Here is an 18,382-nt window from a genome sequence, read left to right on the forward strand (position 1 = left end):
AGATTGACAATAGACATTAAATTGGGCCCTCGTTAACAGCAAGAAAGGAGGCTTTCTGGCACATATTATTTACTGAAAGCCTGTCTTCTGTGGATATTTCAGTTTAAAATTATTTTATCAATTGTTTCTATTTCTTTTATATATGAAAATGTGATTTTTTTTCTTTCTACTGTGTGATTTATTTTCTTGATTAAAATACATGTAGTGCAAGCATGTGAGTTTCAGCTTTTGAAAAGAACTACTCTAATTGGTATTAATCAATTGCAAATGAAATAAAACAAATCCATGTTGCTTAAAACTCCTCTTGCAGATGACTGTTCAGAAATTCAAGCCGCACTGTTACCAACACAGTTCTTTGAATCTTAAACTGTGCAAAGCAGTGTATAATTCTAGATCAGGATTAGCAGGGTTGGCTAAATTGGCTGCTTTGATAAAAGAAAAAAACACAATTACTTTTGTTTCTACTTGGAAACCGCTTTTGAACTTTGTGATTGAAGTAGAAAAAAAACGAAACTTTGATTTTGGGTTTTACTGATTAGATAGATTTGTTGTTATAGAAATGGCTAGTTTATATTATTATGTAAAAGTAAAAAGTTGAGGTTCCATGTTACTTCTCATTTTACTTCACCAAAAGGAGTCCCCCCTTCTTCTCTACACTTTTCTCTTTCCTTTCCCCTCCCCTATTTTTCCTATTATTTGCTTTTGTATTTTTATATTTTATATTATAAGCTAATAAAAAGGATTGGCAGAATAACTGTTTTTCAGCCCTTCACCACTTAAACTGAAAAAGCATTACATTGAGATTATTAATTATCTCCCTCCTAAAGTTTGCTCAGTAATCCTTTTCTGCCATATGCATTCTTAGATAACCCAAGAAGAAACTCTTGCAATAACAATATAAGTTGACAGAGTTGAAGGATGAGCGGGAAATAGTGGATTTGGACAGCATTTTGTGCATGGTTATTTGACAATATGTACTACAGTATTGAATAATTGGCTGTACTTTTAGCCAGCATATGTAGTAGTTTACTTCAACTGTTTTCCCTGGGTAGCATATAGGTAAATGTAAACAGAAACGAATACTGTATGTCACAGTATTTGGAGTTTTGAAGAAGTTAGAAAGAAATAATTTCAGAAGCCAGTCTTGAACTTGATTGGAAATATTATCTGTTTTGTCCAGAATTGTTTTCAGTTAGGTATGGAAACAAACAATGCTAGAAATAATTTCCCTGTGAGAGCTACTTTTCTACATGTATATAGGATAGAAGCATAATACTACACTCTTTTATATATTTAATTTGAAATAACAGTGCAAATCTGTACTCAAGAATAATATATATTGAATAAACATGGAAAATTGCAACCCAAATTGCTCTCCCATCAGACAATCTTATATTGGAAAAAACTGAAGTTTGAACGAGTAACAAATTTTGGATTAATTAATATATTTATTTTTAGATAGATGCCATGCAATTTGGGGGGGGGCCTTACACACAGTTCATATGCTTTGAAACCACTGACTGGAGTGCATTTGAAGAACAAGATCTAAATTCATATACAGATGCCGTACTCTCTTATGTCAGAACATGCACTGATAGTGTAACAACGGATAAGTGCATTAGAGTTTACGGGAACTGTAAACCCTGGATGACTGCAGAGATACGAACACTCCTGAGAGCCCGGGATTCTGCCTTTAAGGCAGTGGGCAGGGATGCATACAGAGAGGCCAGGGCAAATCTCAGAAGAGGCATTAGGATGGCAAAACAACAATACAAACAAAAGGTGGAGAACCACTTAGCAGATAACGATCCGAGGCAAGTATGGCAGGGACTGCAGCACTTAACCAACTATAAGGGCAGCACGAGGAGCATGGTAAACACCGATGCCTCGTTGGCTGAGGCGCTGAATATCTTCTTCGCCCGCTACGAGGTTAAAAGACCAGACCTCGTAGCCTCTGCTGGCCGGCCTTCTGACTCTCAGCCACTCACCTTGTGCGAACACCAAGTGAGAGCGGTATTGAAGGCTGTGAATCCCAGCAAAGCCGCAGGCCCAGATGGGGTGCTGGGGATAGTGGTCAGGAATTGTGCCGACCAATTAGCAGGGGTCCTGACAAGGATTTTTAACATCTCCTTGCAAACGGCATGTGTACCATCGTGCTTGAAAGCAGCTACCATTGTCCCAGTCCCCAAGAAAACTGCAGTTGAGTGCCTGAATGACTACAGACCTATTGCATTAACATCTGTAGTCATGAAATGCTTCGAAAGATTGGTTCTCCAACATCTTAGGACAAGCCTCCCACTGGACTTTGATAAACATCAATTTGCCTACAGGGGAAATAGGTCGACAGACGATGCCATAGCTACTGCTTTACACTCTGTAGCAAGTCATCTCGAGAAACCTGGAAGTTATGTCAGGATGCTTTTTGTTGACTACAGCTTGGCTTTCAATACCATTTTGCTGAGCATTCTGACTTGAAATTCTCCCCCGCCATCTGCGATTGGATTCAAGACTTTCTTAGGGACCGGTTACAAACAGTGAGGGTTGGGTCTGCTTTGTCCACCTCCCTGAAGCTTTGCACCAGCACGCCACAGGGCTGTGTGCTTAGCCCCTACCTGTACTCTTTATACACATATGATTGTGTATCATCCGACCCATCCACTGCGATAATCAAGTTCGCAGATGATACAACTGTGGTGGGTCTTATTACAGGTGGGGATGAGACAGCATACAGGGCGGACGTACAAAAACTATCCATATGGTGTAGTAACAACAGCTTGCACCTAAACATCGGCAAGATGAAAGAGACGGTGTTAGACTTCTGGAGAAAAAAGGAGGAACCTGCCCCACTTTACATCGGGGAGGACTGTGTGGAGAGAGTTTCCTCCTTTAAATTTCTGGGAGTCTACCTCTGTGAAGATCTGACCTGGAAAGTTAACACAACCCAGGTGGCTAGAAAGGCCCAACAGAGGCTTCACTTTCTCAGGGTCTTGCGGAAGAACAGGGTAGAACAACGGCTAATGACCCTCTTTTACAGGTCTACTATAGAGAGCGTCCTCTCGTATGGTATTGTGGTTTGGTATGTTGGTCTGACAGCCGTGGACAGGAAAGTATTACAGAGGGTAGTGAGCACAGCACAAGACATTGTAGGCTGTCCCCTGACACCACTGGATGACATCACCAGGGCTCGTTGCCTTGGAAGAGTGAGGAAAATTCTCAGGGATGACTCACACCTTGGACGGTATCTCTTTACTCTCCTACCATTGGGTAGGAGATACAGGAGTATAGCCAGCCGTACCAACAGGCTGAAAAACAGCTTTTATCCGTGGGCTGTTAGGCTTTTGAACGGGATATAATCTCTGTGAACTTATGCAGAATTGACTTGGGAGGCCAGTGTGTGGTGTAGTTGGTTCACATGGTGTGGTAGGATGGAGGGTTTGTTGTCACTGTGTGTTGGGGGGAGGGAGCACGGGGAGAGGCTCAGCTAATCTCAATGTACACATGTTGTACTTTGACAATAAAGGTTTATTATTATTATTATTATTATTATTATTATTATTATTAGTAGTAGTAGTAGTAGTAGTAGTAGTAGTACAATCAAATTGTTTTTGAAATGACATGACTTTTCTGTTCTGGTGCCATACTGAGGTACTCATTTACTATGAGAAGATAATACATCAGATGAAACTGTTTTTTAAAAAAAATCAAGTATGCTTTGTTCCATCTAATTTTAAGAGTGTAAGCAATTCAGGCTTGCAGCTTTATTGCTTCAGAACTGGAAAAATATGTAGATAACTTGTTTGGATGAAGAAAAATCTTGCGTAAAAGTTCATGCATCTTATTTTTAATTTTATTTTATTTCAGGTCACACTGGGAAAGCACTTCTTGGCTCGTGCACTTTGTCTCATTATACTGCCTCTTGTCCTCTATACGGCTCTTTTTGCAGTTCATTTTGCAGTGTTAAACAGAAGGTATCTCATTCTGTCAGAGAGGAAATACACAGTTGAGAAACTCTGCACTGCAATTGATGCAGTGTTTATTTGGACCCTATACCAAGCCTTTTAATTCAGTGTAGTATTTACATTGATTAATTGCAGCAACAGGCCAAAGCTAAACAGGATTAGAAACCTCAAGGATGCAGAGTAGCCTGAAAAGTAAAAACAACAGCAACACCCATCCAGGAAAAAGGGAATGGTGAACTACTTATTTATTGCTGTCAAGAAAACCTCACGAACTGTTGAGCTTGATTTCAGTGAGGTTTCATTTATTTTAAATTGGCTAAACGTGATTTTAATGAATAGTGAAGCATAGCAAGCCAGACTTTGAGATTACTGCTGATTGTGGCTGGGGACAATATCTGATGTGATCATTCACAATTATGGCTGTTGCTTTGCCTCTGGAAATGAAAGGCTGTAAAGAACTCTAAAGTCTAAACCACGGCTTGATCTGATAGTATGTCTGAACTAAACGATAGTTCTAATGGTTCAGGACATTAGATCCTTGTAGACATCTAAAAGAAGTGGAAAGCATTTTTCTTTTGCTGTTACGTTTTCTCCTTATTTAATGATACTGTATACTGAAAGCTCAAGTACTTTTTTTTTTCTCAGTGGACCTGGTGATGGTTTTTTCAGCTCTGGATTTCAATCCCGCCTCATTGGAAATAATCTTCATAATGTTTCTGTTCCAGAATGTGAGTGTCTGGGTTATTAAAAGGACAAATGCTGTAGCAAACATCATAACTCTACATTCTAATAAACAACATTTTCCTCTATTTAGAAACATTTTAGATAGTTCAAAGCAAAACAAATTAATGATTTTTAAGAAAAAGATTTTTAAAAGGCAATTTTGCCTGGTATTGTTTGAAAGATTTTGATGTGCTGCCTCCAAATTATTTAAAAAAAAATAATCTTTGTTATGTTTGATTTAGGGACAGGGAATGTACAATTAAGGACAGGTGTGATGGACATGTAGAATGCTTTTGTTAATGTTTTGTATAAAATTATGTACTTTATAACGAGGCTGGGAGGGCAATATACTGATAAGTTGAATTTAACACATCTGTATTGGATTAAATGTATTTCATTTGAGCATCAGTCAGAGAAAAGCCATATGTTATTATACAGCAGATTAAATCCAAAACCACTCAGGATACAAATGTCTATGACTCTCAGAATAAACTAGTAGATTCTCAAGTTGTACAGCAGTGTGGCGGTCGTGGTTCAGAATGCATATTGTACAACTGTTTTACTTAGTTATGACTTGTTTAATAATTTATAATAGTCTAGCATTTATAGCAGGGGTGTCAAACTCGCAACGTCACGTGACGTGTCACGACATATTATGACTTTTTTTTCCATTGCCAGCAATGGGGTGGGCGCGGTTTCGGCATGACGCATCTGGCCCATGGGCTGGCAGTTTGACACCCCTGGTTTATAAAATGCCAAATTTTAAAAGGCATAAGCTTAAGCCAGACAAATTACATTATGTAAATAGCATATTTGTGAGAAAGCCAGTTACTGCTTATTCAACAAGCCATAGTTGTAGGCTAGTATGATACGTGAATCAGATTGATGAGTCTCATGAAGTTGTTGTCAAATAGCATTACGATTACAAGAAAGATGCTAAAATGGGGGTGAATTATCTAGACACATTGATCTATTTTATATCTGTTTCGCAGTTTTCTGAACAAGGAACACTAGGAAGGAGGCAAAGGCAAACCACTTCTGAAAACCTTGTCAAGAAAACTGCAAGAATTTGTTCAGGCAGACTCTGAGAATCACACACAATTGAATGGAAGGAGAAAAAAGCAGTAATCTGTGGTTACAAATGCAACCCCTGCTTCTTTTTTAGATGTAGCATATGGCTCTGTGATAACACTGAAGAACCTTCGCATGGCAGGAGGATACCTTCACTCCCACTGGCACCTGTATCCTGAAGGAGTGGGAGCAAGGCAGCAGCAGGTCAGTCGAGTGTGAAGATAATCGTTTGCAATCATTCTTCTGATATTTCCATAAGTCATTCAGCTGAATAAAACGTGGACATTAATTATTTTTTAACTACCTACGATGGCCTTCAAGACTTGTTTTTCCTGGGATAGCAAATGGCTACTAATCATGCTGTCTAAATCAGGAACCTCAGACTTAGAGCTTGAAGAGTACACACAACCTTCCAAATCATTTTTTCCACTCTGTATTGGTACCTTAAGACAGTGGTCTCGACAAATTATTAAATATTACTTTGGTAATAAAACATGTTAATGAATTTATTGTGCAGAGGTCTCCTTGTGCTACCAAAGAGTTGCACAGACAAGGAAGGGCACTGAGAGCAGTAAAAGTCACACACAGAAATACACTGAGTTCTAAAAGCAAAAAGTATTTTACTTTGAGGTGGTGTAAAAACAAAAATGCACAGTCAAAAATAAACAGTCCAAGTCATACACAATAGCAACAGTCCAAGGAGTAATCCAAACTACAAAGTCTTCTTACCGGTCCAGAGGTCAATACACAGTTCAGGTTTACAACAGTAGTAAACCAACAGCAGAGCAAAAACAGTAATAGTAGAGATCAGTGAATTCAGAGAGAGAGAGAAGCTACGTTCCTAGCTTCCTCTTATGGCCATGAGAACACTTACACACCCATTGGCCAATTAACAACTTAAAGACATAGCATTATGGTTAATATATTTTCAACCCAACATTGTAGGCTAACACCATATGCCTAACATTCTCCCCTTTGGGTAGAATAATATATAACTCTTACAATCTTATGCACATTCTTTCACAATTAGCATTGTGTTTCACAGCACTTTGTACCTTCGTAAAATGGTCTGCAATATTTACATCAGATGGACAATACTCTAACTGTATTAATTTATCTTTGACACATTGTCTGACATTTAAATAACGAAGATCAGTATATTTAGATCTTGTTCTTACTGTAGCATTATTAGCCATCTTTATCGCAGCTTGATTGTCCTCATACACAATGAATGGATCATTTACATTTAAACCCATATCTAACAATAATTGTTTGTACACTAGCAGTTCTGTACATAACACTGATAGACATGAAAATTTAGCCTCCATTGTAGACAAGCTTATGTGTTTCTGTCTAAACAAACAAGGATCAGCATTACTGGCTACAAAACCTAATGCACTTAACTCATTAACTATACATTTATTCCACTCATAGCCTGATTGTTTCAATCCATAGAGGCTTTTCTTTAACTCCCAACAATCATGGTCTCTATCACTGGTCAATCCTGGTGGTATTCTTAAATAAATAGTATGTTGCAATGGAGCATGTAGATATGCAGTTTCAACATCTACATGATTAACCATATATTGGTTTTTAGCCGCCCATACTAAAGCTGCTCTTAAAGTAGTTGCCCTTAGACTGGGTGCAAACACTTCGTCATAATCCTCAGTAGTTTGGGCAAAACCTTGTGCAACCAAACGTGCCTTATGGGTTATAGTTCCATCTACACCCTTCTTTATTTTATATATCCATTTACAACCTATAGCTTGCTCACCAGGTGGCAGTTTTGCTTTCTGATAAACCTTAAGATTCTGCAAAGACTTCAACTCCCTGTTCATTGCAGCTTTCCATGATGCCTGTTCCTTTTCAGGATACATCCTGATCTCATCATAGTTAAAAGGCTCTACACTAACTTGACATATACTAGCTTCATAGCGATCAGGTGGATGTCTGATGCGCGTTGAACGCCAAGGAATTACAGGGCTTTGAATTTCAGACTCCTTTCCTTCCTCTGATTCATCTATTATCTCCCCTATCTCCTCTTCATCTTTTATATTTACAGGAGATGTATTATCATTACTAGTTACGTTATCAGAGGAGTCCTCAAACACTAGAGGATCAGTATTAACAGTTACTTGCTCTAACCTATCCCAACCAACGTGCTCAAGGAATTTTGCACTAGCACTGTTATATACATTAGTTGTGCCTCGTTCCCAGAAACGATAGGATCTATGGTTAGCTTCATAACCTACGAAGTATAATTGCCTAGCCCTATGTTGGCCTTTACTCCTGAGTTGTGCAGGAATGTGGACCCAAGCTGGGGTGCCAAACGTGTGCAGGTAATCAAGGTTTGGTCTTCTACCATGCCATATAGTATATGGTATTTTACCAGTAGAAGTATTAACAACTATATTCAGAACATGGTTTGCACATTTTGCTGCCTCCCCCCACAGTCTATCTGTTAAGCCAGAATCTTGTAACATGGTTCTCATCATGGCTTGTAACGTTTGCCCACGTCTCTCAACAAATGCATTATGTTGAGGCCTATAAGGGGCTGAACGTTTATGCTCAATGCCAGCTGATTGTAGCATATCAACAAAACGCTTGTTTGTAAATTCAGTACCATTATCAGTAATTATGCACTGAACCTTTCTCTTTGTTTTTCTCTCCACGAACTTCAGCCAGTTTGCAAATTGTTCGAAAGTATCTGCCTTTGACTTAAGCAGATAACAAAAACCATATCTAGAGTAGTGGTCCAATATACTTAAAACATAACATGACCCTCCTAAACTTGGTTTCATGGGTCCAATTAAATCAGCAAACACAACTTCCAAAGGTACAGTTGTTTTGAAGCTGTTTATCCTGTTTGCCGGACTTGCCTTACTCTTTTCCTGATTACAGGCATTGCAATTCAAATACTTACTACATGGCTTCAGTTTAAGTCCGTCTACTAATTCCACTGTTTTACGTAGTGAGTTAAAGTTTACATGCCCTAACCGCCTATGCAATAAATGTATACATTCATCATGTGGCTTCTTGTTCTCACATATTGAGTTAGCTTTAACTGTACTAACCTGGTTACTTGTGAGAACGAATAAACCATTTTTCAAATTAGCAGTTACACAGGTTCCATTCCTCTCAATAGTGCATTGCTCCCCTCTGAATGTTACCACAAACCCAACCTTAACCAATTCCCTTACAGATAACAGGTTGAATCTTAGTTTAGGTATATATAACATAGGTAACTGTTCATCAATGCATGGACAATAGGAATTACCTTCACCAGAGGCCTTCATCCTCCAACCATTGGCCAGTGAAACATATTGGTTGCTGTTTTTCATATTAACAAACCTCTCTTTCACTTTAGTAATGCATTGTGAAGCCCCACTATCAACAACCCACAATTCATTGTTTCTGGATGTTGGTTCACCAGAAATAGCCAAACCAATGCCCTTCTTAGCCTTCCCACTGCTATTCACATTCTGTTTTTTACCCTTTCTACAGAATTTGGCTATATGCCCTCTAGCCCCACAAGAAAAACATTTCTTGACGTTGTAAGCAGTGGTAAATTGCTGCTCCTCTCGTGGCTGTGTCTCTCTCAGCTGGTCTCTGTCACTCCTCCTTCTGGACTCTTCCAGCAGTCTCCCAGTAATGTTAGTCAATGTCAGTTCCTCTCTGGTCAGGACTTCCAAAGAAGAAACATACTCATCATAACTCTCATCCAAAGATGACAGAATAATGTAGACCTGATGCAACTCTGAAAAAATCAGCTCCTTTTCATGAAGCTCTTGAAAAGTTGCCTTCATGTAATTTAAATGGGTCAGCATATCTCCATTCTTCTGCAGACGAGCCCTAAACAGCTTACGTGTAAGGTGTATATGTGCACCCACACTGTCACGAACATAAAGCCTTCGCAAAACATCCCAACACCTAGCAGCAGACTCCTCACCACGAATATGGACAAGCTGCTGGTCATTCAGTGTTAGTCCAATAATGCAAAGAGCTTTCTCATTGTTTTGTTTAAAGTTGTCTAACTTCTTTGCATCCTCTTCGTCATCTGGATCCCAAGCAGTAGTATCTGGTGGGTTATTTACTAAAGTCCATAGTCCTTCCTTGCGCAAAAGCAAGCAGCATTTTGTGGACCAGGAAACATAGTTTGTCCCATCCAACCGGGTTATCCAGGAGATGCCTGACAACAGTTCCTGTGCCATTTTACACCAAAAAGCTAACACAAACTCAGCTAGGAATACTGTGTGTACTTACTCTCAGTACAGGCCTGGGCCCATAACCAGTGTTAATGAATTTATTGTGCAGAGGTCTCCTTGTGCTACCAAAGAGTTGCACAGACAAGGAAGGGCACTGAGAGCAGTAAAAGTCACACACAGAAATACACTGAGTTCTAAAAGCAAAAAGTATTTTACTTTGAGGTGGTGTAAAAACAAAAATGCACAGTCAAAAATAAACAGTCCAAGTCATACACAATAGCAACAGTCCAAGGAGTAATCCAAACTACAAAGTCTTCTTACCGGTCCAGAGGTCAATACACAGTTCAGGTTTACAACAGTAGTAAACCAACAGCAGAGCAAAAACAGTAATAGTAGAGATCAGTGAATTCAGAGAGAGAGAGAAGCTACGTTCCTAGCTTCCTCTTATGGCCATGAGAACACTTACACACCCATTGGCCAATTAACAACTTAAAGACATAGCATTATGGTTAATATATTTTCAACCCAACATTGTAGGCTAACACCATATGCCTAACAAAACATAATATCAAAGTTTTAGTTAACTAAAAATGTTACTGGCTAAGCAATCAGTGTGAAATGGCTTTGATTGCAGTTCTGATTTACAGTAAAAAATATATTTAATAAATATTTAATGGCATACTATAATATTCTTCACTTTTTACTCTTTAGTGTATATATATATATATATATATATATATATATATATATATATATATATATATATATATATATATATATATATATATATATATATATATATATATATATATATATATATATATATATTTACTGTAAATCAGAACTGCAATCAGAGCCATTTCATACTGGTTGCTTAGCCAGTAACATTTTTAGTTAACTAAAACTTTGATATTATGTTTTATTACCAAAGTAATATTTAATAATTTGTCGAGACCACTGTCTTAAGGTACCAATACAGAGTGGAAAAAATGTGTGTATATATGTGTGTGTGTGTGTGTGTGTGTGTGTGTGTGTGTATGTGTGTGTGTGTGTGTGTGTGTGTGTGTAAAGGCTTCAGTGTTGCATTGCCTAGGCTCCTAAGCTAATCTTCATGAGAATTTTGTGATGATTTGAGCTTATCATCCTTGGTAACTTAAGATCCTTACTACCATCAAAATCAACATGACATAGACATATATCTATTTTCTTCATTTTTGTTTTATATAATCCAATATGTTAAGTGTGACATTTGTTAATAATGAGTACAGAAGTGTAGTTTCATTAACATACTTAAGAAATTAAGCCTAATAACTCTTATGTATTCCTAGGTCACTGCATATTTACACAAAGACTTGAATAACCTATGGATTATAAAGAAATATAACTTGAATAGAGGTAAATTGAAAATCACCCAAATAGATTATATTATTCATTTTACTTTTCTTCAGTGAAAATGTCTCTTTTCGTAGGATTATGTACAGTCATACCTGTAACAATAATGTTTCTCAAGATATATAACATATTTGCTCTATTTAAATCTTGGCTTTCTTCCAAAGAAAAGCATAGCTGTAAAATTGAATGTGCTTGTATCACTTGAGAGGGTATCTAGTTTTGGACATCTCATTTGGGGAGCGTTCATAAAGAGAAGTGAAGCAGAAGGACAACTGGGACAGTAAAAAGGTCTTCTCAGATAAAGTTAATATAAATTTAATAAATATGTACAGGAATAGGTACATATAAATAAGGATTAAATGTCTAGCCGGTACTGGATTAACTGATTTGGATTAGGGTAAAAATGTGGCTATTTCATAACTTGCAACTTAGCTTGTCTAAGCAGTTTGTCTTCCAAGCTATTAATTGAAAAGTGCAGATTAGTCACAGGGCAATGAAATGAATAAATGTTCATTGTTCCTACAGTTTAATTAAATCATAGAGCTGGGAAGTATGCTTCCCTTCTTATATTATTTTGGTAATATATTTAGGTATCAGTGTTCTAACGTCTTTGTCCATTCTACTCAAATTCATGCTGAGACCCCTTCTGTTCATCAGATTATTCAGACCTTTCCTTCCCTGTGGAGTTTGTGAAACATGGAGATATTATCCGTCTGGAACACAAAGAGTAAGTTGCACAGGAATTTGAAAAAAATGTTGGACATTTTCTAGATTTGTCTGAACTAGCTATTCTAACTGAAGGTGCATGTAAAAGTTTCGATCTGCCAGCAATGACTAAAGTAAGTTTTTGAGGCAGATGTTGGTTTGTTATTATTTCTATTCTTTGTGCTACATGTGCATTCTGGGATGTTTCCTATTTGTAAAGTTACACACTTGAACTTTAAATGCTTAGGATCAGATTCATTGAGGCCATAGAGCAGACATGTCAGACACAAGGCCCGGGGGCCAGATCCGGCCCGTGAAGTGGTTTCATGTGGCCCGCGAAGCCATCCTGGAAACAGTGAGGGAACGGCCCCCACTGCCTTGGCCCTGGCCCAGAGACCCTCCTTCTGCCAGAGACCCTCAGATCTTTCCCACTCCTGCCCAGGGTCCCATAGGCACCCTTGATGCCAACGATGTAGAGCTGGCCACGCCCACCCAGTAGGCCATATGCACTTTAGCCACACCCACCCAGTAGGCCACGCCCACCCTGGCCATACCCACCCGGCCCCCTGAGGGCAACCGCAATGCTGATGCGGCCCTCAATGAAACTGAGTTTGACACCCCTGCCATAGAGCTTCCTTGGTTGATTTTATATAGCAGCAATAACAGCTAGCTAACATGGCTGCACATCTGGAAATTGTTTCCATGGAAAACAATGAGCACCCTATAGAAATTATATTTGTATATTGATAAATAGATAGATATTTAACAAAGCAATATTATATTGCTCTCATTTTGTTTAATATTTTTCATCCTTCAGATTATCCTAAAAATTGGATCAAAGAGTTTAATTTTATTTTTATTTTAGGACATCAAGAAATCTGCACAGTCATCAACATGAAGCCCCCTTGACAAGGAAACATCTCCAGGTCACTGGATATGGCATTGTAAGGGACAAAAGAGGATTCTACTTTCCATCTGTAATAAACATTTTGCTAAAGCAAAGGGTTGTATTTTTCTGTTGTGGCTTTCTTGCTTTTAAATTGTTCAAAACCTGTGATATTTCATAGAAAAACAAAGAGTCACGAGGGATGTTATAGTTAATAATATATTGCTTTAAAAATTATATAGAACTCCTAAAAGAAAATATGGACAAAGCAGATCTAATAAATCGAAGCACTGAAATACCACCATAGAATTTATGTGTGACCTCATATACTGTTTTCTTGGATCTCAAATCATTTAGCTTTTCTAAAGAATTTTTTTTTTTTTTCAATTTACCATGTGATCATGTGACTCTGTAGTGAGTGCAGGGAAATTCCACTTCAAGAGGTTCAGGCATTAAAAGGTAATTGGGGGATGCAATCAGAATCCCCAAAATATATAAGTGCAAAAGCCAAGGAGCTAGTCGGGATGCTGAGTTTTCCCTTTCTGTGTGGTTAAAAAAAAAAAAAGGGAAATGCTGAATAAGCAAGGCATATTTTCTTTTTTTTTAACCCGTGTATTTCAATTTGAGCTATTTAGAAAAAAAAAATCCCTGCCCCCATCCTGCAATTTATGTTTCCTAGAATGGAACTGGAGACTCCAATGATTTCTGGCGAATTGAAGTTGTAGGAAGAAAGGATGGGAAACGTATCAAAGTCCTACGCAGTCAAATACGATTGATTCATCTAGCAACAGCCTGTATCTTGGGCTCGACTGGAAAGACACTACCCAAATGGTAACTCTTCAAATGTCTAGCTAACTTTGTCTTAAACCATTGGCTAACTTTGCTTTACAGTTATTTTAAGAGACCGTTTTTCATTAATCTTCTAATTATGTCTTCTAATTTCTAATTTAAATTAAACAACAGATAATTTATAGTCATATAGGTTTAGAGCCATACTCTTCCTTTAGCCTCAATAGCTAATTTAATTCTTTATTATCCTATATTAATACACTTGTATTATGTTGTGGCTTTAAAAAGAAAAGGGCTCATATCTGCTGTTACATAATAGGAAATGCTGGAATGAGACTGCTTGTGTACAGGTATTGGCATCTAGGACAGAAATTTGTATCGGACAAACCACAAATATCAGCCTTCTAACTCCTTGTGACATGTTTCAGTGTGAAATGTCAATGTTTTTCATAGAAGAAAAGATCTCTACAAAAAGATGTGTTGAAAAGAGTCAAGAAATGTGACAGCAAATTGGGATTAAATTGATTAAAAATATTTGTCTTTCACAGGGGCTGGGAACAAGTGGAAGTCACTTGCACTCCATATCAGAAGGAAACTCCAAATACTCTTTGGAATATTGAAGATCACATTAATTCCAGATGTATGTGATAGTAACATGTCATTAACATACTGGATATTTTTCCTACATGTTCTGTATACTATGAGAGTGATACCAGAAAAAAGCTGTCTTAAATTATCTGGCACGCCTACACTAGGGTGACCCTTGTTTCCTCATCTCAAAGCCTTAGAAAAACAAAAAGTGGAACATGCGATGATTCAGTTTTAATTGTCCAGGGGTTTAGTGGAATGAGGGCTTGAGGGTAATTTGACCATTCAAGATTTGGTTGCATAATTTGTTTCTTTTTGCTATTTCAATCATGCTGTTCTGCTGAATGTAATTGAGTACTGAGAGAATGATTGTGCAGATTTAATGTATAAGATTCATCTTAAAGTGTCTTCTTTTCTGCAGTGCCCAATATCAGTTTGGATGTTTTGAAACCTTCCTTTCCAGAAATACTGCTGGAATCTCACATGGTTATGATCCGGGTAGGTAGATGGTTTAGGCATTATTGTTTTAACATTCTAATTAAAAAAATAGTTTGGGCCAAAATAGCAGAAGATGCAAGTCTGTCCCTCTAATAGGTAGTTTTGAAGACACTTTCAATGATCTGGGGAGGCTGAAGATTAATATATTTTAGATTGTAGCATATGCCTGTAAAATATACTGTAGATACTTAAAGAAAGATAAATTATGTTATATAGTTTATTAATAATATTTTAGCAAGTGGAAATATTTTTAAAAAACATTGAGTTTCTTGGCAGGTGAGAGAATTGCTGATGAATGGAAGGGTTGGAAACTTAGTATTTTTGATTTCAGACTTTTATAGCGCCTTAGTCATAAAAGGCAAATTATCCTTTTATCCTCACTTTGGCCAGCTTGATTTGGACTGAGAATCAAGTTGCTCTGAGTTGCTCATAAATAGCATTTTCTAATTTGTAAATGTTAGTCAGAGCTGTTACTAGTAACCAATTCAGTATTAATTCATTTTCATGGTAACTATTATTGGTGTGGTACTAGATAAGGCTGAAGCAGTAGGCGTGAGTCTAAATGGATTCCAGAAGATGGTAGAGGACAGGAAGGCCTGGAGAAATGTTGTCCATGGGCTCGCGATGGGTTGGACACGACTTCGCAACTAACAACAACTAGATAAGGCAGTTATTTATATTCCCAAATCTATCCATATTAGAGGATTAGTATAGTTATTGGATGATAGTTATATTTCTGTGCATTGGAACTACTTTTTTGCTTTTCTTATTTTTCTGGTTCATCAATAAGGAGATGACAGGAATCTGCCTAAGATAATTTTCTGTTTATTTTTCATTTCAGTTTACACAAAGCAGCAGGGAGCGGGGAATGTATCACCCCAAGATTGCGTAGGGCTCCTTACTATTTACATACAATGATATAGTGGTTTAGTGTTATTCATGAATCCTCTAACTCATTTTAGGGGAAATAATTCTTTTTGTAAAAATAAGGATACTTTGGTGGTGTAAAAGCAAAGTTAATGAAAAATCTCCATAGTTTTCACTATGGAACATCTTCTAAAGCATTTCTGGTTGAAGGTGGGCTGAGTTAGGCTATCACTACCAGAAGGCAAAATAGGATATTTAGTAAGAGAGAGCAGTGAAAGATTGAACATGTGTTGTGTGTACATGTATGTCTGTATAAACTTGTTGTGATTCAGGGTCAGACTGTGGGTTCGACAGTTGGGTCAGACGATTCAGAGGAGGAGGAGGGGGGTGTTGGAGACCTTGCTGAGGATAGTATTGAGGCTCCGCAGAGCCCTCAGCCAGGCCCCTCCCATCTGGTCACGATGCAGACCCAGCTGTGTGAGCCTGACAGCATGGATGAAGATGACCCACAGGTGGCCCTGTTCAAGGACGCCCGACGCAGGAGGCAGTCAATCAGGAGTAAACAGAGGAAGGCAATGGGGCACCTCGGAAGGAGGCAGAGAGAAGCCATGCCCTGAACTGTTTAAAAGGGGAATGTGTGGGAGGGCTGGTTTGCTGAAGGCAACTGTTTGAATAGCTCCTGTTTCATGGTTCATGTTTGCTCTCTTTGCTCTGTTTGCTCTGTTTTATGTTAATAAATTTGGCAGGCTTAGTTCCAGCCTCTTGCCATTTTGTAAAAGGGGTTGTCCCTGCCTTTTCTGCAGGGCCGGTAGTAGGCTGGTACAGAACAAAACTTTCCAGAGGTGGCTAATGCACTATTTACTATTATATGAAATCAGTTATCATTTAAGAAATCATTCTTAAATATGAGAGGTATAGTGATACACACACACACACACACACACACACACGTTACAAAGGTTTTGCAATATAACTGATAACTCTGCCTTTTATTTCATCTGAAGGGAAATAGTGGCCTTAAACCAAAGGAGAATGAAGTCACATCAAAACCCTGGCATTGGCCAATCAATTACCAGGTATATGATCAGCATCGATGTTGAAGAGCTCTGTCTTCATCTTGTTTTTAAAATAATAGCATGAAGAATTGCTGTTAGTTCTTTTTGCCTATTTACAGGATGCATGTTTAAATGACATCTGCACACCCAAATCTCATTTTTCTTCTTTGGTAGTTCTTATTGCTGTATTTAGAGGCTGTTATTTATACAGACGTTTCTGGAATGCTGGTTGGCAAAAACATATGAAGGTCATGCAGAACTGTTCTTGGAAAATATTTCACTGCAGTTAAACCCAAACTAGAATTGTTTTATAAATATAAAATTCAGGCGGTGCTTGACTTACATGGTTATTTAATGACCATTTGAATTTACAATAAATCTCTCCAGAGCTATTTACAAGCTGTTTTTGGAATTACAAACACTCACCTGCAGGTCATACAATTGTACTTTAGGCTCTCAGCAACTGGCTCACCTTTATGGCAGTTCGCACTGTCACACAATTACGTGACCATGATTTGTGACATTTCTTCCAGTTGCTAGCATTTATTGCTGGTTTCTGACAAAAAACACCCATTAGGGGAAACGGATACTCTTAATGACCACAGTGTTTTCTTAATGCCTGCAGCATTCCCTTAGCCACCATTGCAGAAAAATAGTCTTAACTTCAAATCCATTCAGGTGATGCCTCCACTTGCAATGTAAATGATTTACAAGCATAATTCTGGCCTCAATTATAGCTGTAAGTCAAGAACCACCTCTACCTTTTTTCTCTTATGATGTGGGGAAAATCAATTAACTAAAAAAATGAGGGCTAAAAGTGAACTCCTTTGATCACTTCTGATTCAGCCATCTATTTCTCCATAGGGTCTGCGTTTTTCTGGTGTCAATGAAACAGACTATAGAGTTTATTTGCTGGGAAACCCGGTAAGCAAAAATGGGGTTCTTTATCTCGAGATTGGATGAGTCATCTTTGACTCGAGCTGCCTGGAATGTTTATTCCACCTGAGTAGTTTTATTTATAATCTTTTCTTCATAATTGTAATCCTTATCTTTTGCTTCTTTATAATTTATGTTGCAAAACACAGTTTGGTGTAGTGGTTAAGGCATCAGACTAGAAACTGAGTGAGTCTGAGTTCTAATTCTACCTTAGGCACAAAGCCAGCTGCAAGAGCTTGGGCCGGTCACACTCTCTCGGCTCTAGGAAGGAGGCAATGGCAAACTATTTCTGGAAAGTCTTGTCAAGAAAACCACAGGGACTTGAACAGGCAGTCCCCAAGAACAGGACACAATTGAACAGAAGAAAAAAAATGCACCGAACAGCCTTATTTACAGTGTTTTGTTTTTTAAAAAAACCAGGTGATTTGGTGGATGAGTCTAATCGCTATTGGATTATATCTTACAATGATAATATTTATATCAGTGGTTGTGAAGCGAGGAGTTCAGCTGACGGCTGAACACAAAGGTAAGACCAATTTTCTTCTTCTTATTATTATTATAAATTCTTGCTTTGAACTCTAAAACAACAAATGTAGCCAGTACTGTATCACATTTCCTTCAGAGAGAGATTATTGAGAAAGGGAGAAAAGGGGGGGGGGGTCATCACTGATGCTGAGATCCCAAAAAGCAAATACAAAAAACTAAAAC

At 38.0% G+C, this 18,382-nt stretch overlaps 1 protein-coding gene across 1 annotated transcript in view; it reads left to right on the forward strand.

The window, feature by feature from the left end:
- POMT2 (protein O-mannosyltransferase 2) overlaps positions 1-18,382 on the forward strand; it is a 38,244-nt gene that overhangs the window by 10,836 nt on the left and 9,026 nt on the right. The window contains exons 7-18 of the mRNA XM_081313826.1: positions 3,862-3,968; positions 4,605-4,687; positions 5,848-5,957; positions 11,287-11,353; positions 12,008-12,077; positions 12,921-12,999; positions 13,621-13,772; positions 14,279-14,370; positions 14,740-14,816; positions 16,688-16,759; positions 17,603-17,662; positions 18,095-18,200. Of these exons, the coding sequence (XP_081169952.1) occupies positions 3,862-3,968; positions 4,605-4,687; positions 5,848-5,957; positions 11,287-11,353; positions 12,008-12,077; positions 12,921-12,999; positions 13,621-13,772; positions 14,279-14,370; positions 14,740-14,816; positions 16,688-16,759; positions 17,603-17,662; positions 18,095-18,200 (1,075 nt within the window). The remainder of the gene's footprint in view (positions 1-3,861; positions 3,969-4,604; positions 4,688-5,847; positions 5,958-11,286; positions 11,354-12,007; positions 12,078-12,920; positions 13,000-13,620; positions 13,773-14,278; positions 14,371-14,739; positions 14,817-16,687; positions 16,760-17,602; positions 17,663-18,094; positions 18,201-18,382) is intronic.

Source organism: Vipera berus (assembly GCF_964194415.1).
Source record: "Vipera berus genome assembly, chromosome: 1".
In the NCBI taxonomy this organism is placed as follows: domain Eukaryota; kingdom Metazoa; phylum Chordata; class Lepidosauria; order Squamata; family Viperidae; genus Vipera; species Vipera berus.